This window comes from Buteo buteo, chromosome 6 (assembly GCF_964188355.1).
Source record: "Buteo buteo chromosome 6, bButBut1.hap1.1, whole genome shotgun sequence".
Taxonomy (NCBI): domain Eukaryota; kingdom Metazoa; phylum Chordata; class Aves; order Accipitriformes; family Accipitridae; genus Buteo; species Buteo buteo.
Window position 1 is genome coordinate 28,799,240 of NC_134176.1, and position 15,526 is coordinate 28,814,765.

The 15,526-nt window shown below is 46.2% G+C and overlaps 2 protein-coding genes across 11 annotated transcripts in view; one reads left to right on the forward strand and one right to left on the reverse strand.

Annotated features, from left to right (window-relative positions):
* The window catches only part of RALGAPA1 (Ral GTPase activating protein catalytic subunit alpha 1), a 135,187-nt gene extending 123,741 nt beyond the window's left edge, over nt 1–11,446 (forward strand). For 6 of the 10 annotated variants that reach the window (XM_075030261.1, XM_075030265.1, XM_075030267.1 and 3 more), the window contains 2 exons: nt 1,565–1,689; nt 10,044–11,446. In XM_075030261.1, the coding sequence (XP_074886362.1) occupies nt 1,565–1,689; nt 10,044–10,198 (280 nt within the window). In that variant the 3' untranslated portion in view covers nt 10,199–11,446. Of the gene's footprint in view, nt 1–1,564; nt 1,690–2,340; nt 2,372–8,353; nt 8,469–10,043 lie in introns of all 10 variants that reach the window. The other 4 variants (XR_012650737.1, XR_012650738.1, XM_075030264.1 and 1 more) reach the window with 4 other exon arrangements.
* Nucleotides 11,447–13,666: 2,220 nt separating this feature from the next.
* Nucleotides 13,667–15,127, reverse strand: INSM2 (INSM transcriptional repressor 2). The gene has a single exon (XM_075031100.1). The coding sequence runs from the start codon at nt 15,125–15,127 to the stop codon at nt 13,667–13,669; it is 1,461 nt and encodes a 486-aa protein (XP_074887201.1).
* Nucleotides 15,128–15,526: the final 399 nt, after the last annotated feature.

Below are 15,526 nucleotides of genomic sequence, written 5' to 3' on the forward strand. Positions count from 1 at the left end.
TCTACTGTAAATATTTTATGGAAAGCAACTGAAAAAGGGCTTTGTAGGAAAAGTTCTGTAATTGTTGAAGTATAGTTTTAGAAGCTAAGATGAAGGGTATTGTTTCCAGCTTTAACTTGGGGCTGAGAATTTTACTGCTTATCATAACTGAAAATAATATTGTTATTTATTATAAATGTTAGCACTTGCTATTAAAAACACTTATCACTTGTAATGCAGTTGTTATGTTTGGAATGATAAAAGATGCAATCAATGAATATTATCCCCATTTCACAGGTGGTGAAATTGAGTCAGAAAGGTAGTTCCCCCCCAAAAGAGCAGCAAACCTGAAATCAGAACCAAGAACCTTCAAGAAACTGATTCGGAGTGCATTCCTCCACAGCATGCTGATTTGTTTCGGTTTGGTTTGGTTTTGGTTGGTTTTATTTTGGGTTTGTTTTTTTTTTGGAAAACAGAACTATGTAAGGAGAAAATGATCTCGCTATCTACAAGTAAAATATGAAAAAAAGAGTGTGCACAAGCATAAATGCCAGGGAGAATTTCTGATCGCTTTACGGTTCTATAAAATAACTGGAGAAGGTCTCCCTCATTCAACATATTGAGTCCAGCTGGAGGACTTTGAAAGTTGTGAGAGAAAAGGTTAACTGATTTCTCAGTTCAGGAACTATACGACATGAAGTCAGCATGGTAGTTTTTCTTGATAATTGTATGTTGCTGCCTGCTGCTCTACATTTTGACAGCCTTTTCCATAGTTGCTTTCATGAACAGCAGAAATAGTCTCTCTTTTTCTCGCTCTCTCTGTGCTAACAGCACAATCAGACCTGCTGGAACAAGAAGCCTGGAGAGGGTTCTTCAAAAGCAACAACACTTCAAGATACCAGTTTCTTGTCAATAATATCAGAGAGGGAGAACACAGGGAAAAGGAAGAAGTACAGTATTTTGCTGTCAGTGCCCTGCCGACACCCTGTTAGCCAGTATTTAAGGGTCCTGCGGATTCTTTACAAATATTCTTGCTTGTTTTAACAGCATAATTGACGAGGTGTTTTTCCCAATACTGAAATTTCACTATGTATTTATCTTAACTCTGTGTGTGTGTGTGTGTGTGTGTGTGTGTGTTTAGGGATTATGGAAGCAGTTTGTTATGGAAAAGTGCAAAATCATTTATTTTGTTAATGCTAAGGTTATTTTTCATGCTATACCTCTTAAAAATTGTAATGTTTTTATATTTAGTTGTGACCAGAGTACAGGCAAATCAGTTACTTAAAAGAGAGTATTTATGTTGCTGCTGTTTGAAAAAAAATTTTCAGAAAGTTTTGCATCAGACATGAAAAAAAAAGATAGTTGAACCATAAGGTTTACATGAATCGTGTTTAATCTTATGGTTAATATTACTTCAGTGTATCAGATAATATAGGTATGTAAAGAATTAAAAATAAGTGTGTGTACAGTCACTGAAATACATTATATGTATTTGCCAAAAACAAGGGTTCTGAATTACTAGGCACTGATATTTAGCAGTTATAGTACATAATATAAGTTCATCCTTAATTCTTGGCTAAACCAGTTATGAGGAGAGAGCACGATACCTGCAAACAATTGTTCAACATCACCTAGAGCCTACAACATTTGAGGATTTTGCTGCTCAGGTTTTCTGTCCAGCACCTTACCATCATTTGCCCTCAGAGACAGGTAAGAAGTACAGTAAAGAACTGTTTTTATACAATCTTACTTGAAATGCAGTATCCTTACTTATAAAGACTAAAAAATCAGACCTTTGCACATCATTAAGAGTTACCATTAATCAGAGAGACTATATGTACATATTGGAGAACCCGGGCAAAGTTGCCTTTAAATCTTTATTCTGTTGCCTGACATCATGAGCCAATGCCTGGCATTAAGATTTGGGAAGCTGCTTTTAATATAGCAACCAGACACTGTATTTTTACAGTGAATTTTATCACGTTCCCCTGTATAAAGTTTCCATGGAAGCCCTGGTACTCCTTATCTAGGCTGGTTCAGGTAGATACGTTCTTTAATCTTAGTACACCTTCCTCATAAGAAAGTTTTTTAAGGCTCATTACATCTTTAGAACGTAAAGTTTTAAATTGGAAATATGAGAGCCTTGCAGTCAGCAGTTTTGTTTCCAGGTTATTAGCTGCAAAGTTGGTTTTAAGGTAATTTTTGCTTTCCAGTAAAATACCTGTTTTATAAGAGGATACTGCATTTTCAGTTACTAATGAGAAAATCGGTAAAAGAAAATGAGTAACTCAAGGCCTTCCTGTTCTGAAATTTCTTGAACTCCTTATGATTATTTCATTATTTTATTTCCCCTCTTTTTAGATCATTAAATATCAGTTCTGTTTATCTGAAGGTAAGACAAAGTGTCCAAAAAACCCCTTTGTTCCTCTTACTTTTACTAGAGCACTAAGCTTGTAACCAAATTGTATGCGAACTTTCCTTGTTGCCCTTGTTCACACTAAAAAGAATTTCACACTGATTGAGAAATGACCACTACATCTTCTTAAAGTTTTAGTCTTTTACTAACCTCAGGTCTGCATGAAGCACTAACACTGGTTCTGGGATTAAGGTAACTAATGATAGAGACAGTTGTTGAATGAGTAACACTTTATCGTGTTGACCTTTGTTTCTCAGCATGAACAAGTAGTACTGGATGGCAGTGGTGTGTTTTGTACCCTGTACTGTCTTTCATTGATGTTGTAAGACATTCTGCAGTGATAACATAGGAGAGAAGGAGAAGAAGAATGTGTAACACTTGAAATTCCTTGTTCAAAAACCTTTATTTAATGACTAAAAAATCCAAAAGCTTCTGTGGAAAAGCTGTAAATCAAAATAAAATAAATTTTATAAGAATAATTTGGCAAGTTGTTATCTCAAAATTTATTTCTAAATTGCAAAAATATGCAGAAATAAACTCTAAAATTATAGAAGCGTTGTGATAGGGCTACAGAAAGAATGACAGAGAGGTTAAAACGTAGGGACTCCTTCGCTTGAAAGTATAAACCATAAGTAGAAGTGAGGTGCAGTTTCAAGGTATAATAAGTGGTATAGTTATGCTAGTGCAAATAGTCAAGACCAAAAGGAAAGAAAATTAAAAGTAACTTAAAACTAATTAAATCAGTATTTTTAAAAAAGTAACATAATTTAATGTATGAAAACATTTGAATAAGAAAAATCTGTAACTAGAAACAATAAAAACAATAACCAGGGATATACCAGTCCTTGCCCCATTTCCTACCTAATGCACTCAGCAAGTATTCAACACCAGACACTTTTGTATGGCTAGTGTATATTCTATATTCTAGGGCACTTGTATCAGTTCTGCCTATTCACTTTTGGAAATCTCATTACAGACTAAATTGTTCTGCCCTCGTCCTCTAGTTCATTCTTTTGGGGTGAAACAAAGCTGCTTCTCTGTACTAGTTTGGTGCTCTACAGTGGCAATTCCTGTATTCCTTTAAAAATTGTCCTAGTCATACTTGGTATTCTCTGACATGATCTGGAAAAATATTATGATTTTTAGAAACTTGATTTTAGACTTAGCCTTTCTATCAAATGTAATAATTTTCTGCAGGAACCTCATTAATAGGAGGTGATGTATTTCACATCTGCATGTATGCGTGTGTGTGTTTACGTACTACGAAACATGATGTCCTGTCCTGAGGGCCACATTCTTCTGGACCTTGCGCTGTGCAGTGGAACTGACCAACACATCGGTGTCAGGAGCAGTCAGGAGCTTCCTAGGATGGACATGCATCAGAGTCTAACGACCTGTCCCCAGACCTGCCTGATTCTGAGCTTTCATTTCAGCCCAGGGAAGCTGGGGATGCTCTGGCAGTCCTGCTCGCCTGGGGGCTCCTGGGGCTCTGGCACTCAGCTCCAGGACGGAGTGCCTGGAGTACTACCACAGCATCTACCTCCAAGCTGACTCTGGAGGGCACCAATTCTAAAGCCTGAGGCAGGTATAAATTAACGCTGCAGGCATCTGCCAGAAAGGTTACGCCAGGGCTTGGGGTTAGCCTGGAAACCACTGGTTTCCAGTTCTAGCAAAGGCAGACCTGTGAGCGAGGTGGCTACGGATGACCCAGAACTTTGACGGACTGTGATCCCAAGGAAGAGTCCATCAGAGGTTCTGTTAAAAAAAATAGATACCCCTAAGTTTCCAGGGTCCCTACAACAGGCAGATTTCTTGAAAAAATAGATACAGAGCTCTGCATTGTGCCAGGATTGCACATAGGAGTGGCACTAGAGTCCTGCCTGGGAATCCACACACATTCATCGCCCCTAAGATGACTCAGACAAAACCTTGCAGGCTGCCTGCCAAACATACCCATGTCATCTGAAAATTTCTGACCAGCTTCTAAAAATACACGACAATTATTTTTTTTAAATACAAAATATTTAATTTATGTCTGTTTTCTTTAATGAAAAATAATTGAGCAGAAGAGACTAGAAAAAAAATCCACATTTTAGATACTATAGACTTGATTCTTTAATTGGATTGTGATTAATTTTTCTAAAATATTATATACGATGTCTTCTTCTAAGAAAGATCTGTAGAAACTGTGAAGCTGCTACAGCCCATTACCAGGAGTTGCAATTTTGTTGTTGTTATTGTGATCCCATTGGCTGGTTTCAGCATGCCTTTTTTTTTTCATTTGAGCTATGATAATCAGAGCAAATAGAGAACATGCCATTCGGTAACAAACTCTGTTTCCTCAGATTGACATATTTTATCAAAGGCTCAGCCCTCAGCAAAAGCCATTTCCTTCCTTACAGTGGTTGCTCTTCAATACAGTGTGATTGTGGCTGCTGCTGATTTATCTAGATACTTAGTTTACCCTGTCAAAATATCTGACAAGTCCACGTTCCCGTGTTTAGGAACCTGACTAGCATAGTGGGTGTGTACATTTTAAAAAATTGAGATTTACCTGCACTTAATCACAGAATATAATTCAGTTGCCTCTGTGTTTTTTACTTTGTGCTGACTCTGTTGAATAGAGTAACTGCAGATACTCTGTTAAATAGAGTAACTCCTCCTATACAGCTATTGAGTAAACCAGATTTCTGTGACATCAGAATGGATTGAGGGAACTGTCAATGGTAAGCTTAATGATATTGAAGGGCTTATTGACCCCATGATGCTAAGATTCTGAGCTTTAAAATGTACTGATTTCTTGGGTTTCGTTTTTCTCTATCTTCTTTTTTTTCCCCTCTCTTCCTACTAAAAATAGTACCTCAGTGCAGGAAACCTTATAAAGAAGGGGCCTCTCTACATTAGTCGTAGTATTTTCCTTGTGATAAAAGCATCAGACTTTGATCCCAACGATCATTCCTGTATTTTTCAACCCTGTGTTCAGAACAATTCTGCCACCCCACTCCCAAAGTAAGTGGGGATGCCATCGGACAGGCGAGGAAGCAGGGGAATGTAGAGGTCACGATACTTCAGCCTTGCACAAGAAAAACTCAAATTCAGCAGTCTGCATCTTAATCTCTGCTGGGAGGAGTTTCTCATTATCCCTTTTCCAGGCCAAACTTAGGAAGATTTTTTTTTTTCATTCCAAATCAGAGAAAAACCTCAAAACTTACTGAAATTTTCCAAAACTTTCATATTGGAAACCTTATGTGTTTCTGAACTATTCTCCTTAAGTCAACCACCTGGGTGATAATAAGCTGAGGATCCTCAGCACTTTGAGGCAGTAAATTCAGTGTGGACTGCTAGAAACCCAAATGGATCAACTTTCTACATTTAATGAAATGGGTCCACTGAAAAAAAGAGTATGATTGTCCAACTAAAAAGCATCCCAGGCATACACACAAGGGGACAAAATTAAATTTTAATCCTGACAATTCCTAGTTTTTGAATGTTTGACTTTATGAAATCATTGTCTTGTGACAACATTTTCCTTGTGTAATTCCTTCCATTTTTGTTTTAAGGCATAGGGCAAAAGAGAAATTCTCTAACACTGATTAACAGCCACGTGATTAATGGGCAAAACTGCAACCACCACCTCCTGCAGACTGAGATAGGGCAATAATAGGTAGTAAGCTGTCTTACCTCTGCCTGAATCTCCACTAGTGGAAAAGATTGGGAATTTTGCCACTGGATTTCACAGGTAATAGTTGACAGAGAGGAACAGGTTTACCCAACACTCGTTTCCAGCCAGATTCTGAAGAGCATTCTTCACTGGACATGGGCTCTGCTGCTCTTTTGCCATAAGCTGAATCTTTTTTGCTGTGTTCTTTCTCATGTCTGGCTCTTAGTTCTTTCTGTCCTACCCAGTTCCAGTCTTCCAGATCTTTAGACCATCTCTTCCTCGCTTTCTCGTCTTGCTTTGCAGCTGCTTTTGCAGTCTTCTCTCTGCATGCACTTTCTGCTTCCTTTCCTTGTTTCCCAAAATTAGTGAGAGGCTTAATTGACTTGACTCTAGCAAGGTTCTGCTGAGCATGACAGGCAGCTTGGCTGTATTTGGACTGGAATTTGTAAGAGTGGCAAAGGGCACAAGCTGTACAAAAATGATTGCCCTCTTCCCTGCAGGTTGGGGGGGCGGGGGGGGAGCAGGATGGACAGGTACGACTGACGTATCTTAAAAAACGATCAAAATGTACCAACATGCACAAATTATCAGAGATGGCACTCAGGAACATGTTGATCCACAAGGTGTGATAAAGCCAGAAGCACTGAGAATAGTCTTACTATGCAGCACTCTGTCCTAACATCAGCACCCTGTCAGGCTTCTGCTTGGTGAATTTTTCACCTCTTTGAAAGTCAGAAGTGATGCGCGAGATGAGTCATGGCAGCGCGTGTGTTAACGATACCTCCGGATTCCTCCACCTCACCTCACTTCTAACTCAGTCAGTGTGTAGTTAGGATTCCAGTGTGTAGTTAGGATTCCATGTGACATTTAAATAGTTAATTTCTGAGTCAAATAACCAACACAATATTAGTAGAAGATCCTAAAATTTTCCAATGGAGTGTGAAAGTGTCACATTTCAACTTTGTTGATCCACCTCCTTGTTCAGAAGCAATTGAAACAGCTTTACCTTATGGCCCCAAAATACCATAGCTCATCAGGCTATGGTATTTGTCACTTGTCAAGGCCTACGAGATGAAAAATATGGATTACTTCCTGACATTTTTCAACTTCTTAAAAATCCTAACACATCTATTTTGTTTATTTTATAGGACTGTCTGATTCTAGGTCAATTGTCAATAAAGCTGCCTTATTTAACCCTATTTTTATATTTTGGATAACTAAATATTTCATTCCATAGAGAGATAAAGATAGTAACATTTTACACTGAAGATTTTAAAACTGTGAAGGGGAAACAAAACCTGAAGAATTTCTATATACCACATTTAATATCCACATGTGTGTATGTGCGTATGTATGTATATAGAGATATATATGCTTATCTAAAATCCAAAGAAATTTAGTTACTACTCAGTCTGTTGATTGCTGTCAGACTTTGAATATATTTTAAGTGCCATTATTCTTCACTCTTCTGGTGTGATATGTTCAGATGTGAAAATCATGTTACATGACTTCTGTTCTTCAATAGCTCTAAGTCAGTTTCTTTAAAAAATGGGATTACATGTGAATCTGTGCTTCTGTCTGCAGGAATCAGAAACAAAATTTTAAGATGTGACCAGAATAACACCTTAATTGAAATAACGGGGGGGGGGGGGGTGTTAAGGTTTGCTTGAGACAAGCCGTGATAAAATGTCACACTAAGGTTTGATCCTTTGATGCAGACTAACTAGCTTAAATACTCTGTTTTTTTCTTCTTTACGTGATTTCAGGAGTCTCATGTTGAGACTGGCTATAATTTTAGCACACTTAATACTGTGAAACAGCTGGGGAGCAGAAGCCATATATCGAGTTGCCATTTGTTTTTCTTTCTCGATTGTGTGTATGTGTGTGAGTATTAAACTGTTTTCACAGACTTTAAGCAAGCATTTCAGACAATGTTTAGGATGTATCTCAGTTGCTATGAATAAGGTTGCTGGATCTGGATAATGTCATAGAATTCTTTTCTTTCTCTCTCTCTTCCTTTTTTTTCTTGTAATGCTTAGTTGGTAAGTATGACGCCGGATTTCAGAGCTGTTGCTTCATTGCACATAACTAACTCATCACTCTCTTTAACCTGTAGCATGAGCAGCAATTGCATAATGAAATTCGAATTTCCTTTTTCTGTGCTCATCTGTTAATACCCTTCAATCTCTGCGGTTCGTGTCTCATATCTCACACCTGTTATCTTTTATCTTTTCTCCTCCCCCTTCCTCACTTCTTTCCACTCCTCCTTCCTCATCACTTCTTCATTCTCAACAAAGAAAGAAATGCTGTGATATTTCTTCTCCTTCCAAAACCTCCACTAGAAAGCATTGGCCACATCAAGGTAAAGGGCAAAGGCTTGAAACGGAAGGTCTTTCACGCTAGCTGTGAATGGTATGCTGTGCAAAACAACAACGGTTATTTTCTATTCTCTAACTTCCACCATTTGAAATGCTTTAATTCCTTGTAAAATTAGAACAAGATAGAATTTCAGAGAATGAGAGTGCATGTTTCCCTGCGTGCCTTTTTCTGCAAGGCACAGTGAGTCAGGCATTATCATGCTTTTCCAGATTGTTTGGCAATGAAGTACCTAGTTCATGAACAGAATTACTGTCACCAGCTGGGGAACAAATAACAGCCCTTTCTCCTCCCAGTCACTTTGATGGGTCGTGTCAGTTTGAGAAAGATAGAAAGTACCGTGCCATCCCTCTGGAGCAGGCAGGTGCTGGACCAGGCAAGGAGGACAGCCAGGGCACTAAATCGCAGAATTTTATGACAATGTATTTTAAATGTACTCTTAGACTCCTTACCTGATGACCTCATTTGATTTTAGAAGAGCCTTTCAAAATAAATCATGATCAGTTTTGAATGTTTTTTGCACCCCTTGATATATGAAACGTATACTGAGGGAGAGAGATCTTCAGTTCTGATTATTGCATTATTATTTTAAAGAATTAGCAGTAATAACATGATGTGGAAGAAAGAGCAAGTGATTTCTAGCTTACCGAAGTCAGCAGGGGTTTCCCCATTGACTTCTGCAGGACTAAGCTTCTGTCCATAATTTATACGAGTCAGAAGCGATCAGTGGCGACTGAGGTAGCTGAGTTCAATCAGGCTGTCAGTCTGTGTAAATGGCTAATTAAAATGCAGTTCAGTTTTGTGGATGTGAGTTCATAGTGTTAATTTCCTGTACATGGGAAGGAGAATGTAATTTTGATTTTGTATTTTCTCCTTTTCCTTTTGTGTCTCTATGGAAGAAGATTTGGAGACGGGCTGTTTGTAAGGAAAAGCCTTGTCCTCTTGCAGTGAGGACTGGGGGCCCACGGGAGTGTAGCTCTGGGCACTGGGCTCATGAACCACATACCGTTACCTCAAATTCATCTTGTTCCTTTTACAAAGAAACATTAACATATAGTGCATCCAGTTAGTATGATCTGTTCAAGCTTCTGCCTTGTGGGCCCTGTAGGAATTTGCCTTTTGAAGTTGCGATGGGAGAAGAGGTTTTGCTCTCCCAGTCGGCCCCCGATTCACTCCACCTCTTCAGCTGCATTCCTAGAGCTCCCTTCATGCGCAATGAGCTGTTAACCTTCACGTTCTCATTAAAGACTGGATTCTTCTGGGTTGTGATTTGAATAACAACTCCCCATCCCTGCGAGGGAACTGGAGGTGTTTGTTCTCCCGGTTAGCGGGAGAACGTCGCCCACTTCAGTGCTGCCTCAGTTGCCGAGAGCGAGGGGGTTCTGCAGTCCCGTAGCTCAGTGGTTTCTGGCATCGCCTTTTCTCTAGAGGTGGATTTGTGGCAGTGGCTAACTCCACGTGCAGTACCATCACCCACAGCTGGTAAAGGGCTAGGAGATGCTGTGGGAGTGACAGCAGCACTGAAATTCCTCTCTGCCCCTTGTGAATAGATCCCGCGCTGCGAGCGCGGAAGGCGGCACTGACCCATCTGGTTCTTGCTGTCCTCTGCAGGCTTCTGCCCAGAGACTCAGCCGGGAGAACCTCCAGCAGCAGCAACAGCACAGGTGGATGGAACAGACTTAGCCTCTCCAATGTCTCCTCGGACTAGCAAGAGCCGCATGTCCATGAAACTGCGCCGCTCCTCTGGCTCGGCCAACAAGTCCTAAGTGGCGAGATGCCTGCAGCTTTCTAGGGAACAGCAATCGGCCACCCTTCCCACAGCAACTCACCGCTTTCTGTTAAAGGATAATGTCTCTAATGTGCGTGCACCCGTCCCCTGCCTACCCCTTTTCTTGTATGTTTATTTTAAACAGTGACACTGGAATTTTACTTTAATATTTTAGCTTTTGGGTTTTTTTATCAAACTCCAGGCTGCCTTTTTTTTTTTTTTTAGGTTTTTTTTTTCTCTGGGTTTTTTTTTCTTTTTTTTTGCAGTGCAGTTTGTCCTCTGCACCTTTTACCTTCCTGGATGATTACAGTATCTTAACAGTAGTCATTTTTAACTCTGATTGATCTTGAGTCATATATGGAATTGGAGACTGCAGTTTGATTACACTATATTTATTGTGCCCCATTGCAATTTTCTCTGTAACAAAGAAAGAAATTATGTACAATTTGAAAATGAATGTACAATTTTAAATTGAAGTTGCATTTGTAAAGTCTTTGTCAGATGTCACAATGTTAATGCACAGGATGTGTACAGATTATTTATGTTAAGAATAAAGTAGTTCAACGGCCTTTCAAGCATTACAGAGTCCAAACAAAATAACTTGCTCGTAGCACCAACTCTTTCTTCACAGAGCAACGTATCATTTCATAACCGTGCAGGTGATGCCATAATCTATGCCAGAAAACAAAATCACTGTGCTGAAATTCTACTTATGCTTGGCTTCCAAATATTTTTATAATGTTTGCTTTTCCAAGTGGTATCAATAGTAAATGCCATTGAGTTTTCATGGTTTTCAGCCTTTATCACTGGGCTGCTGGATCTAGATGTATATTCTTGTTTCTTACATTAAAAAGAGAAAAAAAAAAAAAAGCACTTCCCTGAAAGAAATTCATTGCTCTGATGATATGTACTAGGGAAGAAAAGGGAACATGCTCCAGGAGCCTGGCCTGAAATGCTGACGATTCCAACGCTGTGAGTGCAGATTAGTACACGTGTTCCACCCACCCAGAGACATTTTCCTACAGAAGATGAAATGCTCACATTTTGAGTCTGGCAAACAACAAAATGCTGTTAACAAAATGTAGCATGACATCGGTACTAACTGCATGTGTAAATATATCATATGGGCAACAATAAAAAGATAGATTATGTATTGTCATTCATGTAGTATCTACAAATTTGTAATGGTTGAAGAGAAGACATGCTATTTAATAATACAATAAAATTATTCTTACCACCTTTTGTATATTAGTCATTCACCTCAGTGATTAGATTCTTACTCCAATTTATAGAAGAATAGCATATTATGAGTGGAGCAGTTAAGTGCGATACACAGCTTAGTTTTCATTTGTATTAAAAAGTACACACAAGTTCCTAGGAGCTTTTTCCCAACCCATCACAAGAACGCCGTACAGAAAACTTCTCCCCAGATCTAGTAAACACGCAGCTCCACAGGTAACGCAAAGCGCAGGACGTTCCCTCCTGCAGGCTGGTTGTTTGCGTGCTAATTGTAGGAGCAGTTAATAATCATCGGGTTTCTGTGGTCCAGAGCCCTTCGTCTTTGACTGCACAAGTGAAGAAAGGGGAGCGATGATTTTAAAAAAAACACAGTGACCTTCTCTGTTGTCACTGTGAGGAGGGAGAACTCATTTAATTGCATAAAAGGGGCATTTTTACCTAAGTCTCTGTTACCAACAAATGATGGAAAAATGCACAACTTAAAATAACATGCTTTATTTCTGGCATATGAGAATAGCGAGCTGCGAGTTTAGCCGTCTGCATCGGACAGCCAATCTTGGCTACTTTAGGTTATATTGTATTAATTCATTTGTCCAGGTCCTGGAACTAAAACGAAAAAGTCCGTGAAGCACATTTAAAAAAAAGCACTTATCGCTTGCTTTCAGCCTTGGGGCGTGATACACGTGAATCTTTTGTTGTGTGTAACAAAATCTAAAACGACATAAATAATTGCTTTAGGGGATGCTAATCAAAAGATTGAAATATTCTGCATGCTGATTTGAGACAGTTAGAACGAAGACTAGGGCTGGGATCAACTCGGTTCTTCAGAAGTCACCAGCCAACCCTCTTTGCCCTGCTGAATTCAAGAAAGGCATGAGCTTTGTTCTAAATCCTTTCTTGAATTTGCTTGCCCTTATTTTTGGCCTCATCTGCTATCCCATTTAGACACAAGCACTCCTGCCTGGGGAAATTAAATAAATAAATAAATACCGGCTGAAATGTCAGTAGCTGGTAAATCTGATGGTATTTCAAAGCATTTGGCCAGACCGCTGTTCAAGCCAGGGAATACACGCTGCAGGTTGCTTTGCTAAAGGTAGGTCTCGTTAGGGAGAAGGAAAGTAGCCTGTCATCTGCGCTTTAGCAACATACCCAAAGGCTGTTTCACGTCCTAGTTTCAGCTGGCCACAAGACTCGAAGGAGCTCACATCAACAGCACAGCTTGTGGGGGAGAGGGGTCGGAGGCCGCCCAAGAAGGCCGGCTGCGGACAGGGACCCTCTGCCTGCCCGCAACACGACGCGGGGTCTGGCAGGGCCGCGCACTGCCCGGCCTGGCGAGACCCAGCTGCGCTTCTCGCTATTGTCCGTGCCGCACTAACAAGCCACTAACGGAGCGGAGCGGGTTTTGGAACGGGCAGCTGCCGGAGACGCGCGTTTTGCCTACCGCCCGGTCGCCAGGGTACAGAAACACAGAGTAAGCGGGAGATGCGTACTTAGCTATAGAAGATCAACACCCGGTATTTTAATTAAGCAGACAGCACGATTAATTTTCCATACGTTTTGCTAGCTATCATATGACTCGACACTGACTTAATATGAACATTTACCTTCTCGACTATCTTAGTACAGAGTACAGCAAACAAAACACCTCACGATAACTTAAGTGTTGAAGCTGGGGGGGCTAAGGCTATCAAAACAAGGTCACTAGATCAGGCTCCCTTTCTCACGAAAAATAATTCCTCTCTTTAAATATCGTATATACAGCTGTACTTCTATCCGAGAGTAGCCACGGAAGATGTACTTTCGGTGGGCCGACTCCCGCCCCCGGCCCGGCACTGCCCGCATCCCGGCAGATGCCGGCGGGGCCCGGCTCCCGGCGTGCCGCCGCCAGCCCGGGGCCGTACCCACCCCCCCGGCCGCCCCCCGGCCGCCCCCCGGCCGCCGACGGGCAGCGCCGCGCCTGCCCCCGGCGCGGGGCTCGGCACGGTCCGCGGCGGCGGTCCCGCCCGTCGGCCGACCCCTCCGCCGGGCCGGGCCGGGGGCGAGCGTCGCAACCCAGCGGCCGGGGTAGGCGGCGGGGGCCGGGGCGGGCGGAGGGGGGAGTCCGCGGGAAGCTCCTCCGCCTGCGTCGCCGCGGGTGCCGCGACTTTCCATAGGAATTACAGCGTGGACGGGACTGGCTCGGCTCGCCCGGGCTCCCGGAGCAATCCCATCGGGGGCGGCCGCCGGCCTAGCAGCCCGGCCGGACGGGCACCTGGAGCAGCAGGACCTGCCTGCTCTCCGGCGGGTGGCACTTGCTGGCGTGCCGCGCCAGGCCGGGCGCGCTGAAGAAGGTGGCGGGGCAGTGCTTGCAGGGGAAGCCCTGCCGCTCGCCGCCCGCCGCGCCGCCCTCGGGGGGCCCGGCCGGCGGCGGCAGCAGCAGCTCCTCCCGCACGGCGTGCCACAGCCGGTGCTTGTCCCTGATGTCCGCCGAGGGGAAGCGGGCGCCGCAGAGGTGGCAGGCGAAGGCGAGCTGCCCGCGCTCCGGCGGGCCGTAGGCGGCGGGCCGCGCCGCCCCGTGGGTGCCCAGGTGCTTGCGGAGGTAGGCCTGCCGCCGGAACCGCTTCTGGCAGCAGGGGCAGGCGAACGCCTCCCCGCCGGGGCCGCCCGCGGGGCCGGGAGCGGGAGCGGGGCCGGGGCCGGGGCCGGGGGGGGCCGGGGCGCCGCCGGCGCTGTCCGCGCCGCCGCGGTGCTGACGGGGCGGCGGCGGCGGCGGGGGCGCGGCGGGGCCGCGGGGCCGCCGCTCGGGGCTGTTCTCCTTGCCCGGCGGGGCGGCGGCGGCGGCGGCGGCGGAGCCGTCGGCGCTGGGGCCGGGCCGCGGCTTGTGCCAGCGGCGGTGCGAGGCCAGGTTGGCGGGGCAGCTGAAGATCTTGTGGCACTCGGGGCAGCGGTACTCGACGCGCACGATGCGGGAGCAGCGGTGCTGGGCCAGCGCCAGCGGGTCCGCGTACTGCTCCTTGCACAGCTGGCAGATGAACTCGCCCAGCGGCGTGCGCCCCGCCGGCGGCCCCGGCCCCGGCCCCGGCCCCGGCCGGCCCTCGGGCCCCTCCTCCTTGATGCGCAGCCCCAGCACGGGCGAGGTGGTCACCTCGTCGGCGAAGCTGAGCTTCCGCGTGGCCTTGGCCTTCTTGGCCGGCGCCTTGGCCCGCGACGGCCGCTTCAGCGCGGGCACCGGCGGCGGCGGCGGCGGCGGCGGCGGCGGGGCGGGCAGCGGCGTGCGGGGCTGCAGCAGCAGCTTCTCGGCCGGCGGGAAGGAGGCGGCCAGGGGGAAGGACTCGGCGGAGGCGGGGGAGCTGAGGCACCGCTCGAAGAGAGCCGCCCGCGGCCCCGCGGCGCTGCAGGGCCCGGCCGCCCCCCAGGCGGCCGGCCCCTCCGGCGGGGCGAGCCCGGGGCCGCCGCAGCCGCCGCCGCCGCCGCCGGGGGGCCACGTCGCGGGGCAAGCGGCGGCGGCGGCGCCCTCCTCCTCCTCCTCCTCGCCCTCCTCCTCCTCCTCGTCCGCCCCCTGCCTGGCGGCGGGGCTGCCCCCGGCGGCGGGCGGCGGGGGCGGCGGCGGGGCGGGCGGCGGGTCCCGGTCCGGGTCCCGCTCCCGCGGGCGCGCCCGGTAGGAGCCGCCGGGGCGCCGGCTGCGCTTGACGAGGAAGCCGCGCGGCATGGCGGGGCGGGGCGGCGGGAGCGCGGCGGCACCGGCCCGCCCGGCCTTTATACCCCCGGCGCCCGCTCCCGCCCGGGCGTCATCCTCCCTCCGGCGGCGGCGGCCAATGAGGAGTTGGGGCCGGCGCGGGCGGCGGGGGGAGGCGGCGGCGGCGGCGGCGGCGGCGGGCGGGCCGGGGCTCCCCACCGGCGGGGCGGGCGCGCTCGGGCTGCGGCGGCGGGCGGCGTGTCCCCGGCAGCGCACCCCGCGGCGCGGCGCGGCGGAAAACGGCGGGACTGCGCGAGGCGTGGGACCGGGAGCGTGGGTCCGAGGCGGCGGGCCGGGGCAGGGGGTCCCGGCAGCAGCGTCTGCCGCGGGCGCTTGTGCCGGCAGGCGTCCTCCGGCGCTGGCGCCGGGCCG

What these genes read in the sequence shown, in the direction of transcription:
- INSM2 (XM_075031100.1), bottom strand. Translation starts at nt 15,127, where the DNA reads ATGCCGCGCGGCTTCCTCGTCAAGCGCAGCCGGCGCCCCGGCGGCTCC.